The sequence below is a fragment of the Manis javanica genome, chromosome 1, assembly GCF_040802235.1.
Source record: "Manis javanica isolate MJ-LG chromosome 1, MJ_LKY, whole genome shotgun sequence".
Taxonomy (NCBI): domain Eukaryota; kingdom Metazoa; phylum Chordata; class Mammalia; order Pholidota; family Manidae; genus Manis; species Manis javanica.
The window spans coordinates 75,506,199-75,532,712 of NC_133156.1; the positions used below are offsets into that span (position 1 = coordinate 75,506,199).

Sequence of the window (26,514 nt, forward strand, 5' to 3'; positions counted from 1 at the left end):
GGAGAGGAGGCCAGGGTGTGCTGGAAGACCACTCGGGAGTTTTCCTCTGATAGCCACAGGGCTGAGTGATTGCAGTCTTGATGTCTGACAATGTAACTCTCGCCAAACAAAATATATAGAAGAGATTATAATAGGGGTTTTCTTCATGTGTTACCCAGCTGGCACCTAACTAGAATTACCTCTATTTTATGTAGTTGAGTATTTCTCAACTTTATTTCATCCATGCACCCTTCTGATAAATGCAACATTCCTACCACCCCATCCCAAAGTCTGTTATGGGCCAGTGGTTTCTTCCCTCCCACTCCATCTTGTGCCTTTCCCCATCTCACCAGCCAAAGAATTTTGCTGAACCTTACTTTCCACAGTTTTAAATACAAGAGGAATCCCTTATTTTCCATATATAAAATTATTGTGTGATACTGAATATGATTTTCAGAATATGCCCAGCCATAAAATACCTAACATCTCAGATGGCATGGGCCCCAACCAATCCAAACCACTGCTGGTCCTTACAGTGAACTGGTAAATGCCAGCAGAACGTCAGTCCTGCACATGGCCCAGCCAGGGGTCTGGCAATGCTTCCTGAGGGCACCTCTCCCAGCACCACTGAGAAGGACAGAAGTAGGTCCTAGTGTTTCTGTTAATGTTGCCACAGAACTCCAGGAGGTAAGGGAGAAACAAAAATGGAAATAATTCTCTCCTTCCTTTCTTTTACATAAGTCTTCCTTCCTAACCAATTTCTTCTTAGACAAGGGAATGGAATTATCAACAATGAATACCAGCAGCCAAGAGTGTTACTATGTATCCATCCAAAGGACGCCCTCCTGCCCATCAGGTTTCTATCAGGTGGGGTCACCTGACTGTTCATCTCAAAATTCGACTATCAGAAAACTCAGCAGCTGTCTGTATAGCAGCCACCCACTCATTCCTCCCCAAGGAATTTCCCTTTGCTTTTCAGGTCATGGGGCTGAGGCACTTCGTCTGATCATCCTTGAATTTTGACTCAGTCCTGGAAGAAGCCAATACCCAAACTTGAACACTTCTGCTCATGCCTGTGTTAGGAGAGGAGCAGGGTGACATGGCAGGGGTGCCCCTTCTTGAAAGATGGCTCACAGTGCAGAGCCTCCAGCTGATGTAGAATGTGAGGAACACTGCTCAGCCCAGGGCCGCAGCAGCAGGGCCCCAAGAGATAGGACCAGAGTCAGGAGGAAGGTACGAACCACCACAGCCATCATTCAGTGGCTGAAAGGACTTATTAGTAAGTGCATGTGAAATCCTATGTAGAGTCCCAGAAATAACTAGAAAGTCTTTGCAAGGACTTGAGTTCTCCACTGGAAACAACAAATCAAAAATGCAATTGTGAAACAGTTATATTTTTGTTCATAAAAAATAATCAAATTATTAATAAAAACTTCAACCAAATTGTGTGGAGGGCCTAGGGGTAAGTGCTGCAGGGAATGTAAAGGTGCATTTCCCTACTCAAGGCCCTCCTGCAGCATGACAGGAAGGCTGGGTAAGGTATTTCTGGGATTCTGAGGAGAGAAAAGTGAATGATCAGCCCTTGAGATCTTTTCAGGATCATCTCAAACTCCAGTTCCTGGGCTGGGGAAGTTCCATAGTTGCCAGCTATTAACAGTCCTCAGATTACCCTCTCTTGATCCTCTGCCATCAAGCTTCTGAGTCCCCTCTGGCTATGTCTGCTGTACCATGCTCCCAGCCCTCCTGAGTTCTCAGAAAGAACCCACTCTCACAAGGAAGTGCACTGTAGCCATCCTGCCAGCCTAAAACAACCCAAAACTCCAAAACAGGAAACTGGTTCAATGGAGTGTGGTCCATCCTCAGAATGGAAGGACGCTATGTGACAAGGCAAGCATACAACAGTGGGCAGATACACTGTAGTTTAAGAAAACATACGTAACCAATCATCTCCAGGAACAGGAGCCAGGTAATCACCGTTGCACTTGGAGAGAGGAACTTGAGGGTAGGAGTCAGAAGTAAGAGAAAGCATGTCTTCATGTGACATTTTGTAACAATGAACTAGAGTTACTTTAAAACATTTCTAATGTGGAAGGAGGAAGAGGAGAAGACACCAACAGAAGCTTTAGAGAACAAGTTTCTGCTTCAGTAAAGACATCCCGGAGGAGGTAAAGGAGGCCTTTACATCCATGTCCACAGAAAACCGCAAAGATTTCTGGTTCTGTCATGGCTCCTTGGACACCTGCCACCAGGAGCCCCTCTGCTGGGCCATCCCCACACTGTCTTTGCTTTTGCTGGCTCTTTCCGTCCTTCTCCTTTCTCCAAGCACTGAACATCAATTCTACCTCCTCCTTTAGATCTGCTAGGTGGAATCTCCCTTCCTCAATGACCTACCACTAAACCGACAAATCTCTGCATGGTGGGAATCACTCCATTGCCCCAAAGCATAAGAAATGCCACATTCCGTGGTTGCTCTAAAGAAAATGAAATCTGGCTCAGTCCCCAGCCACCCCGACCCTGCTCCCCACTTCAGGATCATCACAGCACTCTAGAGTTCTGAAGTCTCCAGGGTGCAGGAGCACTGGGCAGGGGGCCTTGGGTGTGCAGGGCAGCCGTCCCCACCTCCCTGTCCAGACCCAGGGCCCCACCTGCAGGCCCCACCACCTGGAGGTCAGGCCAGGCCCAGCCCAGGGCACTCTCCCTTGGCTCCCGGATCCTGAGAGTCAGTGCTCACCCCCAGATGAGCCTTATGCCCTCCACCCATGCACATGCATCACAGCTTGGGGTGCTGGGTGGTGAGAGGCACACAGATCACCATTACTCAAGACCTGCCACCCTCCCTGTGCCATCGGAGCCTGACCACTCCCTCCTTCCCCTCAAAACCCACTTCCCATCCCCTTCTCTCCAGCTCCTCCTTACATTTCAAAACAAATGTTTCCATTCTAAAATGCAAAAAATCATAACACTGGCCCCTTCCGGAACTCAGGACATCTTCCTGTAAGGGGAAAGGGGAAGTTACCTGCACCACAAGAAAATTCCTCCCAGCAATTATTAACCCAGTACTCTAGTACACCCTCCTCTCCACAGATCTCTCTGCTTTTTAAGGGAAAAATATTTTACATAAATAAATGTGGATACTTCCAAAGAGAGGCAAAGGCACTTCTTAGACAGAGTACTTGAGACCTAGTTTCCCAGATGTCTATTTAAATGTGATGTAAACTTACTGTCAATTTAAGGAGAGTAGTTTTCACAGTAAAACAGCCCCTCGCAGGGGAGGCAAGCTTCCCAGGGTTTGTTTGGCAGGTGAGCCTGAGCACAAAGGGAATTTTTGGCCTCCTGGCAAGGAGTATCTTTGGGTGGGTCTTCCTCTGAGGATGGCAGGTCTTTGGCAGGGGGTTAGTTAACTCAGCTGCTCAGGGTGGGACCCAGGCAGGTACTTTTAAAGCTTTCCAGGGTATCCTGTGTGCAGACAGGATTGCAAGCTGATCATAAATGGGCCTAAGGCTGTACATTGCATCAGGGCCCTGCATTGGTCTCCCAGCCACAGTCTTCCTGCCCCCACAGTGAATCCTCAGACAAACACCTCTGAGTGTTCTCCCAGATCTCCCACTCAGCACACCAGATCTCCAGGCCAGCACACTTAGATGCTCATGTCCCCTTCTCAAGTTAGGCCCCTTCCTCCTCCCGGGTCTCCCCTGTGGCATCCAGATGTTGGAAGTAAAGCCCCAGTCACCTACCCCTTATCAGGCCGAGAGAGAGAAAGCTGAGACGCTTCTGCTTTGGTAGCCAGAAGGGATGTGGCTTAGCAGGACAGCAATAAAATACCACAGCAAGCTTTGGGAGAGTCACAGACTGGTGATCCAGGGCTTCTGCAGCTGGGCTGTACCTGCCAGGTTCCCAGCTGGCAGGGCTAGACGCCCACTTCACGGCTACACCCTGCCATCCAAGGAGCTAGGTGAGCACTTCATCCCATTTCTTCCCCAGTGTCACTAGCTGACAGTTCAGCAGCTGCTCTCTTGCTATTGAGGCGATGTGACTGGTTATTCTTGAAGCAGCAAAGGCCTAGGAAGGGCTTGAGGTCCGTCAGGCTGATTGAGAAGAATGATGTCACTCAAGGAGGCCCTGTGGGTCCTGTTGCAACTGGGAAGGCTTCATGCCATGGCTGGCCCCCAGCCTCCCCCATGGAGCATCCTCTGCACCAATATTTCTAACTTTTGTGTTTAAAAAGATACCTTTGCCCCAAGTTTTGGTGGGGAGCTTCAGAAAACTAACTTGCAGGCCTCTCCAAGGCTCAGCTTGCCCTGTACCTGAGGATGAGACAGCACCCTTGCCTTGAGCAAGAGAAAGGCCTAAGCCTGGGGCTCTGGGACATTCCATCCTCGTTGAGATCAGCCACTCTCTCAAAGTCTTAGTTTGCACCAAGATTCAGCTGTTCCTTCCTCTGGGATGACAATCGCATTCTTAGAAAATACCCACAGGATCTGATGATCCGCTGTTTCTGTCGCATGCAGACTGGCCTTCACTGCAGGGTGCAAAGTGGGCTCACACCCCAGCACCCAGGCTTCATCAGCCACAGGCGACAATTTGCCTTTACCAGATACTGTTTGATTTTTCAGTAATTCAGAGTCTAAGGGGGAATCGCTACTATTCCATTTCCTCCTGAAAAACTGCAGAGAACTCACTCTCCATCAACCTCAGCAAGGCTGCCGTTGGTCTCCTCTCCCTTCTCCGCTGCCATGTGGCTGTGGTGATGATTTTTTTAGATGGACTTTCAAGCTGAGTCCCTTCACAGCTCTCTGGTAGTCCCCACATCTGCAGAAGTGAGGGGCTGGGGCCTGGTGGGCTCCGCCTCTCCTTCACGGGCCTCTGCTCATTAGCTCCCAGCACTCTGGGCCGTGCACCTGGGAAGCGCAACCTAGGGTCTCTCTCAACACCTTTCTGGGTCTCTAATTTCCCAAGAGGAGTTAGGGAGTTGTCGAGAGTTGATCATATCATTTTCAGTTTTGATCTTTATTGTTTCTTTTTTTTCCTACATAAGTAATACATGCATACATTCTTACTATATAAGAGTCAAATACTATAGAAGTCTGCAGAGGGAAGCTGAGAACCAGCACCATCCCTCCCACGGCCGCCTTCCCCCTCAGAGGCCTCACCGCCCACAGTGGCTGTGCATCCTTCCAGTGCCTTCTGGGCATTTACCTCAAACACAGTACAGAGATCCAGGCACATATAGCATTTTTTAGTTCTCATTTTTAAGAGATAGATATCATTTTGCACCTTTTAAAACTTGTTATGTTTTCCAGGAAACCTTTCATATTAGAGTATATAGATATATCTCATATATCATATCTATACACATACACAAACACATATAATACTCTCATAGCCTACATTCTTATGTTCATACAAAAGTGAATGTCCTATACATATGATTCTGCACCTTGATTTTCAGACCCTAGAAAACTCAGCACATACGTTCTCCTTTGTTATTGTTAGCTGCATCTTCTTCCATTATTTGGATCTTCCAAAACTGATGAATCAGAAGACCACTGAAGAACATCTTTGTTACAATGTACTTCTCATCTCTTTTTAATTGAACGTCATAGTCTCTGGAGTAATAATGAAACTTGAGAATTGTTACGTGAGACAAGGGTGCTGGGCAGAAAGGAATGGCTGGGAGGGTACCTGGGTGAGGAAGGGCTAAGAGGCTGGCATTTCCTTTTGATTCATCTCCTAGCCTTCTGGTGATGTTTCTCAGTAGTGACTGTCAGCTCAGATCTTTACATTCCAGTTTTAGCTTCTCTTAGTTTTACTGCAAGCACTCTAGACTAGTCATTTCAAATGACAGCTCCATACACATGTGCCTAGTGAGTGTCTCTGGGTGGGACACTGTCCTTTCCCGTTAAAGGTACTCTGTCCTTAAGTGAGTCATTTCCTTTGAGCATCTCAGATCATATGTAAGGCATTTTCTTCACAAGCAGTTGTACATAAATGCAGTTTCTGTACAGGCAGGTGCTGTCCCTAGGTAATCTGACAATGTTAATTTAATGTGTGACACATCGGTAACTAATTGGTCGTTTTCTTTCTTCTAGGTCTGCTCCCTGGCCAATCAGACCTTGTTCAGTAGTGGGGGTCATCTTAGCAAAAATAAAGTTGTGTTTCTCAAGCAAGGCTTGAAACTACTTTTTAAAAAACTTGTATTGTTTTTTAGCACTCACAATATAGGTAGGCCACGGGGAAGGCAGTATAGCACGGAGACCAGTAATGACTCTATAGCATCTTGCTATGCTGATGGAAAGTGACTGCAATGGGGTGGGGAACTTGATAATATGGGTGAATGTTGAAACCACAATGTTGCTCATGTGAAACTTTCATAAGATTGTATATCAATGATAATTTAAATGAATAAATAGAAACTTGTTTTGTTTCTGTATTTCTGGCATTGTGGCTCATATTTAGTCATGCAGCCAAGCATCCACCAAGTGCTTGACTATGAGCCTGAATTTCCTGTCATTGAGCACAAATATTTTTTATAAATTGTTTTTTAAACTGCCACTGAACCAGTTCTTCATCTTCATTTTGACATTAACTGCTCCCCATTCTGCTCTTTCATCATCTTCTCCTGGCTTCACCTCTCTGGCCTGGAGTCCATCATGAGCTGGCTCAGACACGTGTCACAAGCAGTCGGGCATCCCTTGTCCTTTGTGCCCTCACTGTGGCCCCTTGGCCCACCCATCCTCAGCCTCAGAAGCCCCACCCCCATCTCTCCCCTCGACTCTGACACTCCCTTGGGAGACGTGCCCCTCCTTGCTCAGCCGGCCCCCACTGCCTGGCCCTCTGTCCCTACCCTCGGCTCTGGCTGTGACCTGGCTCCATCAAGCGTCCTCCCTCTCAGATTCCCCTCAACTGGTTATGTGCTCTGCAAAAACAAACAAAAAACTCCAACCTACTCAATGCTCCCTCATAATAAACACATTTTTCTCAACCCTGCTATTTACTTCAGCCATGGCCCTATTACTTCCCTTCTTCTGCCAAAGCTCTTTAAAGGCTACTCTGAACTGGTTTACTCCACTCCCTACTGCCCAAACACTACTTTAAGTAAGTGTAAAATTGAACAAAAAATAATACATTCACGTGGTAAAGATTCAACGAAACCTAAAAAGGAAAATAAAAAGCCCCTGCCCAGGAGGGAGAGATGAATAAGCAGAGGACAAAAGATTCCTGGGGCAGTGACACTCCTCCGTATGGTGGATACATGTCCTTGTACATTTGTTCAAACCCATGGAATAGGCACATCAAGAAAGAGCCCATGTAAAACTACAGGCTTCGGGTGACAAAGTGCCTGTGTAGATTCACCACTTGTAACAAATGTGCCCCTCTGGTGAGGGAGGTGAGAGTGGAGGAGGCTGTGCACATGTGGGTGCAAGAGGTGGGTGGGAAATCTCTGTACCTTCCACTCAGTTTTTTCAGTACACCCAAAACTGTTCTATAAAATAAACTCTATTTAAAAAAAACTTACACCTGAGACTTATATAATGTTACATGTCAATTATAAATCAATTTAAAAAGAGGTATCATAACTAGGATTCAATAATTACCCTAGGGGCAGAGGGCACGGCAAACAGGCCTTTTTCTCCTACGAAGGACACAAGGGAACAAGACTGATTCACATACCTACATACACACACTATATGTGCAGGCATGGGCACACACACGCACATACACACACTAGTCCCAAGCTTCTGCATCCCTCCCAGCTGCATGCTTGAGGACCTTGGGCCTAAGTCTCACCCTTCCCTAAGCTGATCCCAAGTGAGCACTTGAGCAGAAGCCTCACCCCCACCTGCAAATGGAACGGCAGTAGTTTATGATCAAAGCACCTCTGGTATGTGGGCTGACGCCTAGGGTGCTTAGGCCTTTGGGCTAGTTTTCCATTGCAGTGCAACAAATCATCCCAAACGTTACCCACCTAAAGCAACAGGCACTCATTATTTCATACAGTTTTTTAGAGTCAGGAGTCCAGGGACAACTGGGTGATTCTGGCTCCAGATCTGTCATGAGGTGAGTTAGGATATTAGCTGAGGCTGCTCATCTGAAGTCTTGACTGGGGCTACAGGATCTGCTTCCAAAAAGGGGTACTCAGTAGCTGTTGACTAGAGACCTTGGCTACTTGCCACAAGGACGTCTACATGGGCTGCCTGAGTGGCCTCAAGGCAGCTGGCTTCCCTCAGAATAAATGATCCAAGAAAGCAAGCAGAAGTCACCATGTCTTTTATGGCCTAGCCTCAGAAGTCACACATCAGAGGTCGGCTCTACGAGGGAACCACACAGAGGAATGCCAGGAGGCCAGTATCATCGGGAGCCAGCTTGGACCCTGGTGCCCACAGCTTCGCAGCTGCTCTTCTGCCTGGTGCCCCACTAGTCCTTGCTGGTACCTGGCAGCATCCTCATTCTGCTGAGCAGACACTCAAACTGCCAACCGAACACTGAGCCCCTATTACTTCCATATTGTTTGAAACTTTTAAGTAAGAATGTATTTTATAATTTAAAATAGTTTCAAAACAAAGTTCTACCAACTTAAGTTCCCCCCTAAAAGCCCCTACCCCATCTGACTGCTACTCATTTTCCCTAAAGATGATTGGTGAAATTAATTAATTGATTGATAGGGTCCTGGTTCTCTTTTCAGAAAAACAATATATATTTCTTTCATCTATGTGTGCATATTTTGTACACACATATATCTGCATGTGCATATATAAATTTTTAAATTTTATTAAAGTGGAATCACACACTGCTGTGACCTTACTTTTAAAAAAAATTAATAAAAAATTCTGGCATAAGAATCCAGAAACAGTGGTTGCTCCTGGTGAGGCTCTCAGCAGCTGGGAGATGGGGGTGAAGGAGCAACTTCCCTTTCACCATAAAGTGTTTCACAGTATTAGAATTTTGTAATATATCCACATATTGCCTATTTAATAACATATCTTAGACATTGTTTCCTATCAGTTCACATAGATCTGCCTCTGTTTAAAAACATTGCATAGTACTCCATCATATTGATATATCATTACTAAACGAATATCCCTTTGATGAATATTTAAATTGAGCACTTGTCAATATTTTATTTTGTATTTGCCACAAGGGAATTAGTAAGAACTAAAGCCAATTCATGGGCTGCTTGGGGGAAGACATGTCTGTAGAAAAAAAGACTAGAAATTAGATGATCACAGGAATGTCTAATTTGAGTTGTAGACTGAGTTCATAGCTAGTGAAGCTTTCTGAGCCTTTATCAGCTGAGTGGAGTAAAGTCTGGCTTCAAAGAGGGAGCTGGCACTCATATATACTACCAGCTAGAGACACATCACTCATATTTTCAAGCAGAAATGTACTAGGTGTAGTTTCAGAAAAGCCTAATATCTTGTCAGTGGGTTTCAGCCCCAGACAAGTTCACTATGGATTCAGCGAGACTGAGGAATGACAATTTAATGTTCTTGGGGTGAAAGGGTTTATTACCTGGCTTGTTCTCCTGGCGGTAGGTCACACACTAGAATTACATCTGCATCCAACAGTCAGCAGGTCTATAATCCTTCTTCTCTCTGCCTCCTCCCAGAGCACTGGGCAGAGCTCTTTATATAGTGACTCAGTCAGTAATAGCTTATTGACCACGGGTGTTGAAGCAGTAGCCTAGCAGTAGGCCAATTACATTATCAAGTAGTTTAAGTTCAGGTGAGGATTCTGGCGGTAGGAACCCCAACATTCCCCACACCTAACAATGGGATTTTATTTCCACATCCTTTGGGACCACTTTCTTCTTCCTCACAAGCAAAGCTGCTATTGTATCTCATCTGGCGTCTTTTCACAATGTGCTGTTTTCTTCTTTATCATCCTGAATGAGAGCATAAAATGTTTCTTCTTCCTGGAAGGTGTGTTTGTGAGGCTGTGGGCATTCACTTCACCTCAGCAGCAGGCACCACCGGCCTTGAGAGATACTCCGTGTTCCTCCCATTGATTCAAACTCCTGCCTTTTCCACAGAGGGGTTCAAGGGCAGGCTGAGCAAGCGTCCAGCAGAAAAATGTCCTGGCAGGGGTGTCAGCATGAGATGGGCAAGAGTAGGTGGACCCTGTGGGATGGAGTAGGGGAGATAGTGCCTGCTTTGGACTCGGACAAAGCTGGGCTCAAATCCCAAGTGGCCGGCTTCCTACCTAGGAATACTTGGACAATCTCCAAATCTCCCTGTGTCTGCTTTCCTACCTGCAAATGGCAGGTACTGGTACCTACTACAGGGGGGACATTTATTTACTAAATAAGTACCATCTTAATAAGCTACCTTGGGAAAGGAGGAAGTGGCAGATATGAAACTACTGAAAACATTTAGGCCAGGAAGGCATTGCATTGAATCAAAGAAATAGATAAGATGGTTACTGAGCAGCAGGAACTACCATCTTTTATTTCGGTGTTTTCAGCTTTGTTTGACTAAGCAAGATAAAGTTCCTACTGGCAGCTCCCTGGTTCTAAGAAGCTCATCCTGTGAGTTGGTCATGAATTCTGCTGGCTGCCTCCCCATGTCAATTTTCCTGTTCCTGCTTCCTAGAGAACTCCAACTTTGCTCAGGAATCCACTCCTCCTCAACACAGCCTCTTCCCTCAGGAGAAGTTAAAACCAACTCCACTCCAGGCACAGGCCTGATTTTCCCCCAAAGAGGAGCCATTCCACTCCTTTTGCTTATCTTTGGGTCAGGAATGAGCCTGGAAGACAACTTGAAGCAATTAACACAAGGTGAAGTTTGCTGTGGGGCAACTTCAGAAGTGACCCATTCTCACTTCCTCTGGACACTGCTGTTGACAGAGATGACGTATCCCACCAACAGGCTCAGGGGGCCCATCATGTGGACGAGGGCAGGGAAATGGAGCTGAGGCCACTGAATATGCTAACCCTGAAGCTGGGCCTGTTCTCATTCTGTGACTTAAAAAAATAAATATTATTTAAGCCAGTTTGAGTCAGGATTTCTTTTCCTACAACCAAAGGCATCCCAACAGATACAGGAGAGATGAACTGGTACAGAAACCCCCTTTGCCTCTGACGTAGCTACCTTGAGAAGGATGCACCAGTGGGAAGCAGGCCCTGCTCCTGCTGGTGAAAGCAGGTAGTAGACAAGATCAGAGCGCCGTGTGGAGCACAGAGGAAGGCTGACTGGTGATTCGGCACCGGTGCTGCCCCTCGCGCTGGCCCAGGGAACTCAGGTATCAGGCACACAGCCCTGTGCTTAGGGGACAGGGGCCCTCAGCGTGCCCATGTGACCCAGTTCCAGCACAGAAGATGTAAGGGAAGTCTGCGGGGGGAAGAGCATGGAAGGAGGGTGCCTGCCTGTGCCACCTTCTCCCTCCCATATTTGAACAGCTGTGTGAGGACAGATGCTCAGACCAGCTGCAGACCACCTACAATCACAAGGGGCGGGGGGGGGGGGGGGGGGTGCAGGCAAGAGAATCTGAGACACCTGTCCAGAGCCCTGGATCGCTGAGCCTCTGAGCCAAGCCTGCCTCCAGACTTCCTGATGGCCAAGAAAATAACCTCCTCTAATCAAAACCAGTTTTAATTGGGTTTTCTGTTAATTTTTACCTAATATATCCAAATAGATAAACCTGGTTAGAGTCTGAGGCTATATAAGCTGAGGCATTATGTTCTGCTTGTTCAGATTATACTCTGAAATCTAAATCTGTGCACTTTCCCTCAGTGTGTCCTCAAACCCCTTAGAGGGAATCCCAGTCACAGCTCAAGGGGAGTCCTTAGTCCTCCATTTGTCCCCAACCATATCCATCCCCAAGGAGACAGATATGATGCCCTCGGCACTGATGGTTGGGCAAGAACCATACTGCCACTTCCTTCCTGCTGTCCCTAATAGGTTCCTAATGAAGGACTTAGTGTAAGCTGCCTGACGTGATTAGGTCAAGAAGTAGTTATTCCCTCCTATGAAGCCAATAGCAAGAGTAAGATCTATGTGTACTGAAATACCTGGAAAAGTCAGTTTACATCCTTGCCTTAAATGGCAGCAAGAAACCTCAGTGGAACCCAGGGACTCTCAGTTCCCCGGTTTAGTAGTGATGCATCATGCCTAAACTGAGCTTTGATCTTAGAAAGAGTGGCATCAAGAGAGACTTTCTAAATACACGTGGAGCTTGTTAGAAGGTGACCTATACTTCTTACCTTGGTTGAACTTCAAGTCCTCCAAGTCAGGGACACTCTCCTTATTGCTCTAGTCATTTGGGATCCAAAGTATTTACTTCTCAAAGCTGGTTTGAGCATTAGAGATGAAGTGTGTGAAGCCCCAGCACTGAGCCCAGCACACACTAGGTGCAATGTAAATCAGTGTGACTGAGTTCAGAATCACACAGCCCAGCATAGGGGTGGAAGGAGAAGAAACAGCTGAATCAGAGGGACTGAAGTCAGAGTCAAAGGCAGTGGCCCTCTTGGTCAAATCTAGAAAGGTCCAGAGACAAAACATCAAATAAGATTAGGCTCTAAACATGGGCACAGTCACAGAATCTTCATGTGTCTGCAGTTGGAAAGGGCTGCTGGCAACATGGCTCATCCACCCGACCCTCCGCAGCAGCACACTGAAAGGGCTCAGGGCTTCTGTGATCAGGCTAGGAAGTCTTGGGGGGCAGCTCAGAACAATGGCAGCCTACCTCATGCTCAGCTGCCCCAGTGCACCACTTCAAGCCTAGGGGACTGGTCCCAGGGTGAGCTCTGAGGAACCCCGAAAGGTTTGCCTGTTCAACATTCCTACCACTCCACGGAGCCCTTCTGTGGTCAAACCACATTTAGGTACCTGTTGTGTTACTTGGGAGATGTTACACAGTCATTAATTCATCAAATGTTTAATTGTAAATCTATTCATGCCTAAAATATAGCAATTATGGCTGCTATGTATAAAGCCCTCGCTCTTCAGCTCGGAGGACACCCATCATCTATCTGTCTATTCTGCAGCTTTCTCCCCTTGCCCCCACTTCAAACCCCCTATGCTCTATCCACAGCTAACTACACTCAAAACCAAGTGCCATTTACATTGTGCTGGCTTTTCCTACCCCCTCTGACTGCAGTGTCCTGCCCTTCCCATAGACTCACAGACGTCTGTTTTCTCCAGATGCAGTCTAGCTCACCTTTGCCAGGCCTTCCCTAAGCAGCCTCCAGGTGGGAATGACTGGTCTCTTTCAGATCCCTAGTGCTCAAGCATAGGTCAATTACACCACCTAGAATACTTTATAACATTTCTATCTACTTCCCACATCTGTGTCCCCCACTAGACTATAAACTCCTAAGGGCTGGAGCTGCATGTGATAGATCTTTTTGTCCAGCTCAGAGTAGTTGATTAATAAATATTGTTGGATGGAGGCATGAGTGGGTGGATAAGGACACCCATGAATCTATTAATCTTCTGGGAATATAGGGACAAAAGCCCTTCTCTGCCCTCAAGAAGCTCACTGTAGATGCCAGAAAATGAGTAACAAATGACAATGACATAGGATGAGTCAGGGCACAGCATGTGTGTGAGTTCAGCTGAGGGGCACCCAATCCAGGGGGGAAGAGGTGTTCAAGGGTACTTCCAGATCATGTCCCGTGAGTCAACACATGATCTGGGTCCTGTTGGACCAGCAGGTGTCAGCTACACAGAAATGCGAGGGAGGGCTCCTTTAGGCAGAGAGATTAGCAGGTCCGAAGCAATCGTGTGAGCAGCAGAAGTGTGGAAAGGGCTGAGACTCCACATAGCTGGAATAACAGACAAATGTGGCTGAAAGGCAGTGGCACAGCTAAGAGGCAGCGTGGACCAATCACGCAAGGCCACATCCCCACTAGAGAATCTGGAGTTGATCCTAGAGAAAAATGGAAGGCTTCTAAGAAAAAAGTGAACATGGTAGGATGTTCATATGTACAGACCATCCAGCAGCAGTGTGGGGCCAGGCAGTGAGGCCAAGATGGAGATTCTAACCAGATCTAGCAGAGAACTGCTGAAGGCTGACCCAGGCAGAGCGGCCAGGATGCAAAGGGTGTTCGGACTGGAGAGGCATGCAGGAGGCGAAACTGTTGGGAGTTTGGCCATTCTGCATAAATAAAAGCAAGGGCATGGGGAGCAAGTAGCAGTAAAGATGCCTCCCAGGTTTCTGTCTTGGCTAAGAGGGTAGGTGACTGTGCGTGCGAGGATGAGCGGTTACAGAAGGCAGGATGAGTGGCTTCAGTTTTGTTTCCATTGAGTCTGAGATGCCTGAGGGACCCCCAGGTGGGTGTTCTCAGTAGGCAGTGAGCTCTCCATTCCTGAGGCTTAGGAAAGTCTAGACAAGAAAAACAAACGTGGTAGTCATCAGCAAAAAGGTGACAGCTGGAACCGCGCAGGCGGATAAAATCTTTCAAAGAGGGCGTGTACACTGCGAGAGGAGGAACCAGCCCCAGGATATACCACATGCGTGGGCAAAATTCTTGAGAAAGAGGCTGAGGCAATACCCATAGATACAGGAAAAATAAAAAGAGCAAGCTGCAAATGACTTTGGGATGAAGAGAGCTTCAAGAGGGGGACAGTGATCCATAGAGTCAAGTCCTGCAAGGTGGCCAAGTAAAGGAAAAGCCTGAGAAATGTCCATTGGCAGCCAAATTTTCCCAGCCCTCATCAGCCTGTGGGAACAAATGAGATCATGTGAATAGGAATAGCCCCTATTTCACACATATCACTAGCTTGTTGCCAACCATCTGAATAGCAGGACCTCCACTTCCTTAAAAAAAGTCCTTGCTTCTCAGTAAGCCCTTTTGTGACTGCCTTGGGGGATGGTTGGAGGCTGGGAGGAGGTCAACAGCCAGAGAAAAATCCCCCTGTGCCTTCCACACACCCCACTGTTGATGTGCACAGCATCCAAGGGCGGGCCTCTCTGCAGTCCCCCTGCAGCACGCAAGGTTTATGGGTTCCTGACACACCGAAGCTACAAAGCTTCGTGATGCCAATTCAGCAGTATTCGATGCTTCAAATTCTTCACTGAGCTGAAGCTGCAGCATTTTTTGAGAAATGGAGGGACCCCCCACCCTTTGCCATCTGTTTTTCATGTCTCACATAGTCCCTCATGAAAATGCTCTTTTCAGCTGTGTCCTGTGCCATCTGTCCTAAGGCTTCTGAGCAGTCCCTGTGGCAGAGCTGTAGGGCAAAGCACAGAGTTCCCCTGTGTCCCAGTCTCTGCCCAGGTGCCCAAACTCTCAGGGAATCTATGCAAACAGATCCTGCGGGAGGTTCCCTCCACCAGTTCACCAGAAACTCCACACCCACACTTCCGTGTTAGGCTCAGTCAGGACAACTGGCTACAAGATGATGTAGCAAAGTAGAAATCATGATTGATGTTGACTAAAGGAGTCTCAGCAGAATGGTTGATGAGGTCAGACCACGATGAGGTAAGGAAGAGTGGGAGGTGAGTGCGTATCAAGCAAAATAGCAAGTTCCCTGCAGCTTTGCTATCAGGAAAGGGCAGAGGCAGGAAAACAGGGTCAAAGGAGATGACAGGTGATGGTGGTGAACAAAGGGGAGACTTGACCAGTCACACACCGAGGAAAAAGAGCAGCGAAGAGGGAGAGGCAAGCCCTAGACACTAAGACACAGGTTCTGAGGGAAGAGCCAGGTTCTAGCATCTAAGGAACCCTATGCCTGTGAACAGAAGGCAGCAGCCCCGGGAGGGGCCCGGCCACAGGAGTCTGAGCTAAGGAAGGAAAAGACCCCAGGAAACAGACTGTGCCCTCTGCTTATTTGGGAGGGAAGTGAAGCTATGGGGTGAAAAATTCCAAACCCTGACCTGGCCAGGTTGCCTCACGCCTCCTGACCTGCACATTCTTCTTGTCAACAGAGATCTCACTTACTAGCTCCCTGTGACACGGAATCTGGGTTTCTGGTTTTGTCTTTTCAGTTTAGCAAGAGTTAGAGCTGTTCTGGGAAGCCATTTTCTTCTCTTCTCTCAATCACACTATGCATGAGATTCTACTGACCTAGACAGGTGTCTTGCCAATGGGTTTCAGCCCCAGGCAAGTTCACTATGGATTCAATGTGACCAAAGAAATGACATAGAACATTCTTGAGGTGAAAGGGTTTATATCCAACTTTATTTCCACGGTGAAAGATCAATCACTAGAATCCCATCCTCTCAGAGAAAGTCAGCCTGCAGCAAGCCGGTCTTGGCCTCTGGGCCTCTCTGCCTACACAGCCATCCCAGTTTCTGTCCTTGATGCTGCCACCCCTCCAGCCTCTGCTCTGCTCTTCTGCAGCCTTGCAGCTGTGCCACCATGTGGCCCAGAGCATTGGGGAGCTCTTTATATAGAGTCAATAGCAACGTATTGCCCACACGTGTGTTAGGGAGCTAGCTGACCAGGTCCAGGTGAGAATCCTGGCCACAGAAACCTTCACAACAGGCAATCCAGGTGGGCCCAGCTGGACCTGGACCTCTCAGAAGATGCTCTAACTTCAACGTGAAACTTCCTGGGGAAGATGGTTAGCTTTGTACAGAGGTGGCTTTTCCTTGGTTTACTGACTTAGCACACCCAAAGTGGGTCAGAACTGAACCTAGAACAGACCTTTTCCCCCTACGAGAGCACTGTAGGAAGAGCATCAGGTTTTCTGGTCTCATAGCCCATGCTTTGTTCTTTGTGAGGTGAATGTGGTAGCTGAGTTATTACCCCACTCCACTCCCAAATAGTGACACAGAGGGTCACCAAGCATCAAAGAGAAAAAGACCCTCACTGAATCCACAGTCTGAAATTTGGGTTATGTGGGAATTTACTTCCATGCTAAACTACTGATCAAGGGTCACAAACTCAGATGCTTGTGGGATGAAAGTGCAAGAGTCCCCAAGGCCTGAGCCAGCCAGGGATCCACTGTCTGACCTGCCCCGGGGTACACTGGCCACTCAGCCAGGAGCTGCTGCCACATGTGAGTGCAACCTGACTTTTCAGAGAGGGCTTGCAAGTCCAGATTCTTATGGGAAATCACCAGATTTTTAAAGGTTGGGAATTAATTCCACCAAAACAATCACAACAAACAGTCATGTGCAGGCCACGCAAAACTCCCCAGGAGCAGCCTCGCGTCTGGATGCAAAGTCATAATTTAAATTTCACTTCCTCTAAAGATGATTTAAATGTGCTCTGTTTCTTGAATGATTGTTTGCACATGTTTTTAAAAACCATGTTTCTGAGAGGGAAAGCAAAGATTTGACTCCTAAGAAGTCACTGCCCACGGAGCCCCCTCCTTGGAGGCAGTCTGTGCATTTCATGCTTCCCCAGAGGGTGATTTGACTCTGCTCTCTGTCAAAGGGCACGGGCTCCTGAAAGCCCCAAGGACAACAGTGTCACCCTGGGCATGACTGATGCTGCTTCAATACTGGTACACGTTCCTTGGCCTCTCTGGCTGGTGAATCACACCAGACTGAAATGACACAGAGCTGTCTGTCCCTTTAAAAAATCGAGCACGTTACCAAGAAACTCCTCCTCCAGGGAGGTTCCTTTAAATGAGAGCCAGCTGGCTGGGCTGCCAGTGTGTACCCAAGCGATACCTGCAGCGGAAGATTCCTTCCTTGGAGGCAGCAGCCTGTCAGCATGGCTCAAGAGTTTGTGAACAGCAAGATCCAGCCTGGGAAGGTGGTCGTGTTCATCAAGCCCACCTGCCCCTACTGCATAAGGACCCAAGAGCTCCTCAGCCAACTGCCCTTCAAACAAGGGTGCTTGGAGTTTGTAGATATCACAGCCACCAGTGACACAAAGAAGATCCAGGACTACTTGGGACAGCTCACAGGAGCCAAAACGGTGAGACGGGGCTTTCGCTCTGAAAGGCTGGGGAGAAGGCTCCCAGGTTCCTGTTTTGTCAGAACTGTGAGCAGCCTCTGCCTGTGCCTTTCTCTAGGGCACAGCAAGGGCTCCTCACCAAGGCGTCCGAGGGCTGTGCAGGGTGGGGGAGGGTGCCTGAGGACACTGCTCCCTTGGAACTGGCAGCTGGGCTAAGCCCAAGGTCCCCTCTGGTCAGAGGGGGGAGCAAGCCGATTGTGATGGGGGCAGGGGCAGTGGGCCCTGCAGCTGTCAGGGAGGCGCGGAGTTTTCAGGAGTCTTTGTTTTAAGCACTGCCATAAAATGACAGTTTTCAGCCTGCTGTGGTGGGTGGGGGGCGGGTGGAGGGTGGGGGCCGGTGGAGGGTGGGGTGAGGAGCCAGCTGTGATCTGTACCTTACCCTTGCGGAACACGGGAATCATCTGTTCATTGGGCCAAGTGGGAATTGCTGTCCTTCAGTCTTTTATCTAGGATCTCTTAACCACAACCTCATTAGCTCATTCTTCCACATCTTATCTAACTCCTCCCAATAGAAAAATTTAATGGCTCCCTATGTGCCTCTTGTTATAAATTACGGGGTGTTTCTAGGCATGCACAGTAGGCTGTCCAGAGGCCAGATTCCTGGCCTGGCTCTCACAGTGCTTTACTCTGTGATCTTGGGCAAGTTACCACCTCTGTGACCCTCAAAAGAGCTCCTTAGCTGCAAAACCAGAATATATGGTAGGTCACCTGTCTCCTTGGTTAGGCATAGGCCATGGGTCCCCCTAAGATGCTTCCTCTATCTGAAAAGGATTCCTAGGTGGCCACCACTTCTGGTGGGTACCCAGCCAACCAGAAAGCCTGTGTCCGTTCTGAGTGGTGTCCCACCAGCTCACCCAAGTTCCCGTTCAGGATGCAATTCTAGGGCATAGATTTGTGGCAGCACATGTCCTAGTTCAGTTTTAGTTTGCCTTGCAGGATTTTTAGATTTTGAGTACATAGATTGGAGGCTATTTCTCCCTGGCCCTCCAGTCAGCAATCAGCATCTTGGTGCAAAAAAAGGCTAAACTTGTTAGGCTATTGTTTCCAGAACCCATTCTCTGGGATATCCTGGACAAAATGGCAAGGGAGGCCTGATGTTTGGCGGTGTGGACTGCCTGGGCCTGAGCAGGAAAGGGCAGGGAGAGCCCTGTCACAGACCCCACTGTGACGGACCCCCACCACCACCACCCACTGCACCACCTCACCTCTGCTCAGCCAGGGGTTCCCAAATGTTGCTGCATATTAGAATCACCTAAGGAGCTTTAAAAAAAAATCTGAATGCCAAGTCATACCTCATATTAATTAAATAGCAATGTTGGGGGCCTGAGCCAGGTATCAGTAGTTTTTTAAAGACCCCTAGATAAAAGGTACAAACTTTCAGCTATAAGATGAATAAATTCTGGGGATCAAATGTACAAAATGGTGACTATAGATGAGTACTGTATTGTATACTTGAAATTTGCTGAGAGTATGTCTTACATGTTCTCACCACACTCATGTGAATGGTAATTCTGTGAGGTGATGGACGTGTTAATTAACCTGAGTGTGGTAATTATTTCACAAGTGTGTACATTTATCAAACCACAACACTGTATCCCTCATATACAAATTTATTTGTCAATTATACCTCTGGACAAAAATAGTTTATTTCCTATTTTTAAAAAAGATCCACAGGTAATTCCAATTGGCAACAGGGAGTAGGAGCTACATGTCCCACCATGGCAGCCTGTTGACTAGTACGGAAAACAAGCCTCTTTATACATCCATTCAACACATTTTTTTCCCCATTTCTTTGTAAAGCAACAGTTTTTAATTCTAGTAGTCTTGAACTTTATGAATTTTTAAAAATATTTTCACAGGTTCTTGAGCTCTGAATGCATTCCTCCAAGAAGAATAAATCCTTTAAAGTTATATGCTTCATGATCCCTAACAATGAAGAGTTTACATTCAAAGAGACTGAAAACTTAAGAGCAATTGCTACCCTACTCATCCTGTAATAATCTATGGTGATCTGCATACAGTGGGAGCCTGTAGTGACCTACCATGATTGACATGCCTATAGTAGGAGCCCAGCAGGACTTGACCGATTGCAGAAACTGATCCCTTCATTCAGGCTATGAACTTGGAGAAATTGTTTTGGTTTTGCTATAGCCACAGCTTCTAGATGTGTGCCTTCATTTATTACTTTTCTCATGCTCTTCCTTTCTCTATGTAGATCTGAGTTTCTGACCTGTATCATTTTCCTTCTCCAGAACTTCAAATAGTTGTTGTAAGGCAGATCTATTGTGTGTGTGAGAGTATTTCTCCTCTTCTTCTGAAGGATAATTTTGCTGGATACAATAAATATTTTTAAACACCCGCTATATACTAGGCACTTTTCTGGACATTGGAAACACCACCTTGAACAAACAAAAGCTCCTGCCTCTGTGGAATTTACATTCTAATAAATACAACAAATGAAATACTATGTTGGAAGGTGGTATGTGTTATATGCTGTGGAGAAAAACTCAGTAGGGAAGGGTATAGGCAGTAGGCAGCAAGGTAGAGCTTTAAATGGAGCCATCAGGGCCTCACTGATTTTAGTAGATCTCTAAAGGAGGTGAGAGAGCAAGGCATGCAGAAATTTAGGGGTAAGCTCTCCAGGCAGTGAGAACAGCAAGTGCAAAGGTCCTGTGGTAGAAGTATACCTGACGAGAGGGTGTGTGTGACTGGAGCATTGTGAGTAGGAGAATAGTAGGTCTAAGAGACAATGGGGTACAGATTGGGAGAGCCTATCAAGCTGTCCTAAGGACTGTGGCTGTGATGTGAGATGAGATGGCACTGAAGGGTTTGGGCAGAGGAGTGATATGATCTTAGTTTTGAGAGAGTCACTCTGGTGGCTATAGGGAAAAGACTGTGGGAGAGGCCGGGGTGAGGGTTGAAGCTGGGAAACTACCTGGAGTCCATAGCAGTAACTCAGGCGGGAAATGGTGGCAGCTTGCAGGCAGGATGTAGCCAGAAGCTGGTGAGGAGGGTTAGGAAGTGACTGAGTAGCTCCCGGCCAGGAACCCTAGAGCACGGCCGATGCCCCTGGCCAGGCTGGGGCTGGAGAGACCTACCGCAGGGCAGGACCGGCCCCAGGGTGGCCGAGCTTGCTCTTATGGTGACAGTTCCCTTTCTGCTTGACAATAACACACTCTCAAGTTCCTCCGGAGAGGGGGAGGAGGCCAGCAAGGGAAGGCCCGGAGGATGTGTTTCCTCTCCCTTCCTCAGCTGAGCCAACGGCTTCCTGCTCTGTCACCACAGCTCCCCGCTGTCCGGGGCAGCCGCGGCTCAGCTCCTCCAGGGATGCCCAGGACCAGTGTGCTTCCACGTGGTTGGTTGGTACCTCGCTTGCCGGGGCAGTGTTAGGACACGGGACTTTTAGCTTTCGGGCAAACCAGCTTCTTGGCCAGATGGTGTCCACAGAACTCCTCCCCAGATACAGCTGGATTGTGTTTCAGGGCCTGTCTCAGGCTGTGGGGGGCTATTGGGGAGTTGTGCGCTTTCAAAGCTTCTGTTACCTTGGGGGGAATGACCGGTTCAGTATCCACCCGGAGCTTGCAGCTGTGATTCTTGGAGCAGTGGAGTCAGCATCAACCAGGAACTTGTCAGAAATGCAAATTCTTGGGTCCCAACCCAGATCTCCCATGTCAGAAATCTGGTGGGGAGGAGTAGAAATCTAGGTCTTAATAAGACCTTGGGTGTTTCGGATGCTCTGTCTAGTTTGAGAACCACCATCTTAGGAAAGGACTCCTTCCTCCTCAGGGCATTTTCTACAACTACCTTAACTGGAACCTTCTTGGCCAACACCCTGGTCAAAGGTAGAGATGTGGGAAGCTGTAGAAGTAGTGACAGCTGCTCAATTCTTTTTGAAAACATAAGTTCGAGACTGAATCATCTCTTCTTTATTTAAAATGATTTTTATGTCATAGAATATAAAATATGAAATAATTTACTGCAGAATAATTACAGTAAAATTATACTAGGATGCTGTTTTATTTACTGTTGCAACCATAGCCACGTGCTCCTGGGAAGACAGGAGTCAAGGGGCCCCCAGCACTTGGGAAAGGGGAGCTTTATAACGGCTAGAACCCAGGGGAAAACCTGGGTTTCTGGCAGTACCTTCTGTGACTGAACAGGACCCAACAAGGCTTCCTCAGTGGAACTCAGTCCCATTCTCAGCACAAAGAAATAGCCTGGTAATGTGGTGCAGGATTCTTTTAATTTTTGGCCTTGATTTTTAAAGCCCACTTCCACACAGACCCCCTTCTTAATAAAAATACTAAAAGGACTTATCTGAAATAATTCAGCCCTTTTTCTCATCTCTCACTTTTTAAAAACTTCATTTTAATTATTACGCCTTCTGAGAGAAAACAAAAGTTTTGAGAATTTTCAGAAGTTTCCTACAGCCTCTGTCACACCCGTCCAGCCCTTCTGATATGTTCCTAGTGTTCTGAGAGAGCACCTGCTTGCTTCCCACCACTCAGGGGGCCTTAGTGTGCTGGTTTCCTCACTGCCGGTCAGCTCCTCTGTGATACCCTTGGCCTGGATTTGGGCAGCAATGAGGAGACTTGCTCCTCCTTCAGGAGTCTCAAAACTCTCTGGAATTCTGGAATGTGCCTGTACCTAGCAGCAGGGAGGGATCCTGAGTGTGTGTGTGACAGGAGATGAGTGCATTCTGAACTATAATGACTGTCTGCCTGGCTTGACCTGGGTGACCCACCAGGTGTGAAACCAGGGCAGTCCTAGCTCCCAGAGCTACAGCACTTAGACATCTTATCATGGGCCGGGGACTAAAGAAAGGGACTGAGACACCACCACCACTCCTCCCCCAGCTGAGGACAGAGCCCACACCACAGAGGTGACTAATGGACTGTGAATCTTAAAGTTAGGGACACAAACCTAACGTAAACACTTTTCAAGCTGTATTTAGAAACCAATTCCTTCCTGGTTGCCACAGTTTGACTTCAGGGCCAAAGTGTGGTCCCAGCTGCAGAGAAACCAGAATTCACTCGGGGTGGTCTAGCTGCAGCCCACCACAATTCTCTCTGAAATGTGTTTCTGTGGAGTGAAGTTTTTAAATCACTTTGAATAGTTAAACAATCTCATGAACAGCACACTCAATGTGAGTAATATCTTGGTTGAAAAACATTCTTTAATAAATAATTTTATGCTTATAACAAAGTTTTGACCTAAAAGAATACACATGAGGACGTTGTAAATTAATCTGAAATAGTTTGGATCATGGAAATATTTAGAGGAACGATAAGGTGTCATTCTTTCTAACCTAATAAATCCTTAAGTGTCCTGGTTTGTTTGTTTTTTAGGTACCTCGAGTCTTTTTTGGTAAAGATTGTATAGGTGGATGCAATGATCTAATAAATATGCATGAGAGGGGGGAACTGTTGATGCGGCTACAGCAACTTGGAGCCCTACAATAATTATAGGTGAGTAACAGGTGGGCCAGGAACTCTGGGAAATGGTGGAATTCTACTGCCATATTTCATTATAATCTAGGAAGGCACTCTGTCTAGGGAAAGAATGATTTCAGGAAGTGTAACATCATTTATGAGTTTCCCATTTTACAAAGGGATTGACTGTGTCCATGGGAGGAAATCCTTTCACTCAACCCTCATGCAACAAATATTCAGCATTTACTATGTGACAGAAACCATACAAGGCACTGGGAATATAGTGATGAATGAAAAGATAATATGGAACTTATATTCTAAATAGATAGATCAAAAACAAGTAAGTAAATAATTCAGGAAACAAACAAAATTTGTTTGATAGAACATGGCAGGGGGTGGGGAGCAAACTTAGCTAATATGGTGAGGGAAGGCCTTTCTCAGAGGGACTGGTTGAGCTGAGGCCTGATTGACAAGAATAAGAGAGCCATGTAAAGATGAAGCCAAAGAGCTTTTCAGGCAGAGTAAACACCAAGTGCAAAGGCCCTGAGGTGCAACAAATATGGAATATTCAAGGAACAGAAAACAGGCAAGAGCAGATTGAGTGCTGTACAGTAAGAAGAAAGAATAGTAACATGTGCAGGGGTCAGAGTGCACAGGCCCTGGTGAACAGTTTGGATTATTCTAAGTGCAATGTGAAATCAAGGTAATTATTGCTTTACTTGTGTTCACACTACAAATCAGTTCAATCTAATTGGTTCCCCAAATGCCCAAAGTTTTCTACAACTGTAACCTGAAGGAGATCCTTGGTGAATGGAAACCCATAGAGTGATGAACTCTTTAGAAAAGAACCAGAACACTTTTGGGGTCTGATACACTCCTCTGTCTCCCAGTTCCTGTTAGTGCTAGCTAGCTTCTAACTAGGCCAATTCTGCTGACTCATATGCAGAGAGACTCAGTGGGTTTTTTAGTCAGAGGAGAAAGTAGTGGTTTTTCAACCAAAATTTTCTTTGTTGGGGTATTTATTGCCCATTAATTAATAACTTACTCTGAGCAATGAGTATGTATAATTTGTGGTGGTTACTCAGGATAGCAACTGAAGTTTAAAAGACTTTTTTAAAAGGTATGAAAAAATACAACTGAATCCCTTGAAATTAAATAGTCAGTATTAATAAACCTTCTGATTATAATCCCCCAACAGCATCATGGCAGGGGAACACTGTTTGGGTTCACTTTCTGGCCTCACCCCATATGCACTAAGGCACTCAGAGTCCAGTTTAGATGTGGTGCCAAATGCTTCCTCTTCTGGGACACTTGGAGGCAATTTAGGCTTATATTAAGAATGGAAGAAAACTATTGATTTTCCTGGGAGAGTGGGACATACTATTTCCCCAACCACCCCTACGTAGGCGTGAGCTGTAGAGTTCCCCATATTCACAAGGTCACTTTGTTTGCATTACCCTTCCCCATTATATGATCTCAGTATTCTGCTGGCTACTGCATCTCAAGGCCTTCTGTCACAGATTGTGCTCAGATCACAAGAGCAAGCTACCTGGTAATGAATGGGACATGAGGAGCATTTACCTTTCCAAGAAAATCTAATTCTTGTATTTTTTTCCCTGGCACAGCAGACTCCAGGTTGATATCTCCCTTGAGAGCTGGAGGCATTGCAAATGATGACAGCAGTTCCTGGTGGACAGACCTGGGGCTCCCTTTCCCAACTACAGCAACTGTTTACTAAAATTCTGAAATGCATTACCCAAAAAAGGAAGGAGGAAGTTTTGGACAAAAACAGCTTTTTCTTCTTTTGACTCAGTATTACAAGTGGACTGACTTGCCCCAAACCACAAAAGGTTGATGGAAGTGTAAGGTTTCTTCTGGATTGGCCCTTGGGGTTCCACAGGACCATAACAAGGATTCACTCAATGACCCAGAAGGCTTTCTTTTCCCTTTGGCACATGTTTCCTACTGTTCTCCGTGTGCTAGAACTCCTCTACCTCTAAACCACTGTCGCTCAACCAGGTTTATCCCAGGCCCACTAGGATGACTCTGTAGCTGGTTTTTTTCTGCTACTGCCTGAAAATAATTTTGTTGAGTCTGACTTCACAGAGTCTGTATTATGAAATCAGTATTTTGAACGGGCTTTTTCAAACTACATGTGTCTCTACAATCGCCATCCCTACCCCACTCCATCCTATCCTGAGAATCAGTAGTCTGAGCCAGTGTTCTTGACCTCGGCAACTCACAAATCTCATAGGAAATTTCAACAATTTCATGAAGGGTCTTGAGGACCCAAATTGAGAACCACACGTGAAAAGCTAAGCATGTTGGTCTTCACTTGGTGCCCCAGGGATCAGAGGCACAAGTGTAGATGCTGCAGCCATGTGGCGACACTGTTATATAGGATGGTCATCCAGCTAATCCTGAACAAGTGTATATTACTTTGTTTAGATGATGAACAAAAGTAAAACATAGAGTTACATTATAAAAGAAACTTGCAATCCCCTCTCCCAAGAATATGTCTGTGAAAGTAGCCAAATTTGGGAAACACTGCCTAAATGATTTTCTCTCCTTATTTCCCCACTCTATGAAAACGTAAGAATCCCTTATTGTGAAGTTTGTTCTGGATTAAGTTAATTTTCTTTTGCAGTGTCTAGTGTGAACGGTTAATTTCTGTTCTAATAAAAATTGCCCAGGCTGAAGCAGAGGTTAGGCAATGGAGGCCCTGCTGGGAAGCCGCTTGCCCTGCTAAAACTGAGGGAGGTCTGCCTTAAAAGAAAGAAGGGGAGAATGAACATCAAAGGGAAGTCAGCAGATTGTGTTTAGCCTTCTTCATTTGGGAGAACCATACCCTCCAGAGCTATTAGAAAGAAAGAATAAGAAGTAAACTTTTTGAAACCTCACTTGTCCGAAAGTATCTTTATCCTACCCTCAATTTTGATTCACAGCTTGTATGGATATCTGCTTGGAAATCATTTTCCTCCAGAAGTTTGAGGCGCCATCATTGTCTTGTTTGCAGTGCTGCTGTTAAGAAGCCAGAGACCATTCTGCTTCCTGTCCTTGGGTGACGACCTGTTTGGTTTTCTTGTTTGTTTAAACTCTGGAAGCTTACAAAATCTTTCCTTTGGACCCTGTGTTCTGAAATATCACAGTGATGTGCCTTGGTGAGGGTCTATTTTTATATATTCTGGGGGCTCCTTGAAGGGATGGAGGGCCCATTGAACCTTTTATTGGAGTATTTTATGGATACTTTCC

The 26,514-nt window shown here is 46.6% G+C and overlaps 1 protein-coding gene across 2 annotated transcripts; it reads left to right on the top strand.

Moving 5' to 3' along the window:
• Window positions 1-17,499: 17,499 nt before the first annotated feature.
• On the top strand, window positions 17,500-26,424 carry GLRX (glutaredoxin). Of its 2 annotated transcripts, none has more exons than XM_017669546.3 (3): window positions 17,500-17,791; window positions 23,179-23,298; window positions 24,888-26,424. In XM_017669546.3, exons 1-2 carry the CDS (start codon window positions 17,585-17,587, stop codon window positions 23,290-23,292), a joined length of 321 nt encoding a protein of 106 aa, XP_017525035.1. In that variant the 5' UTR covers window positions 17,500-17,584; the 3' UTR covers window positions 23,293-23,298; window positions 24,888-26,424. The 2 variants fall into 2 exon arrangements, with proteins under 2 accessions (XP_017525035.1, XP_017525034.1); XM_017669545.3 differs by having other exon boundaries at window positions 17,502-17,791; window positions 24,891-26,424.
• Window positions 26,425-26,514: the final 90 nt, after the last annotated feature.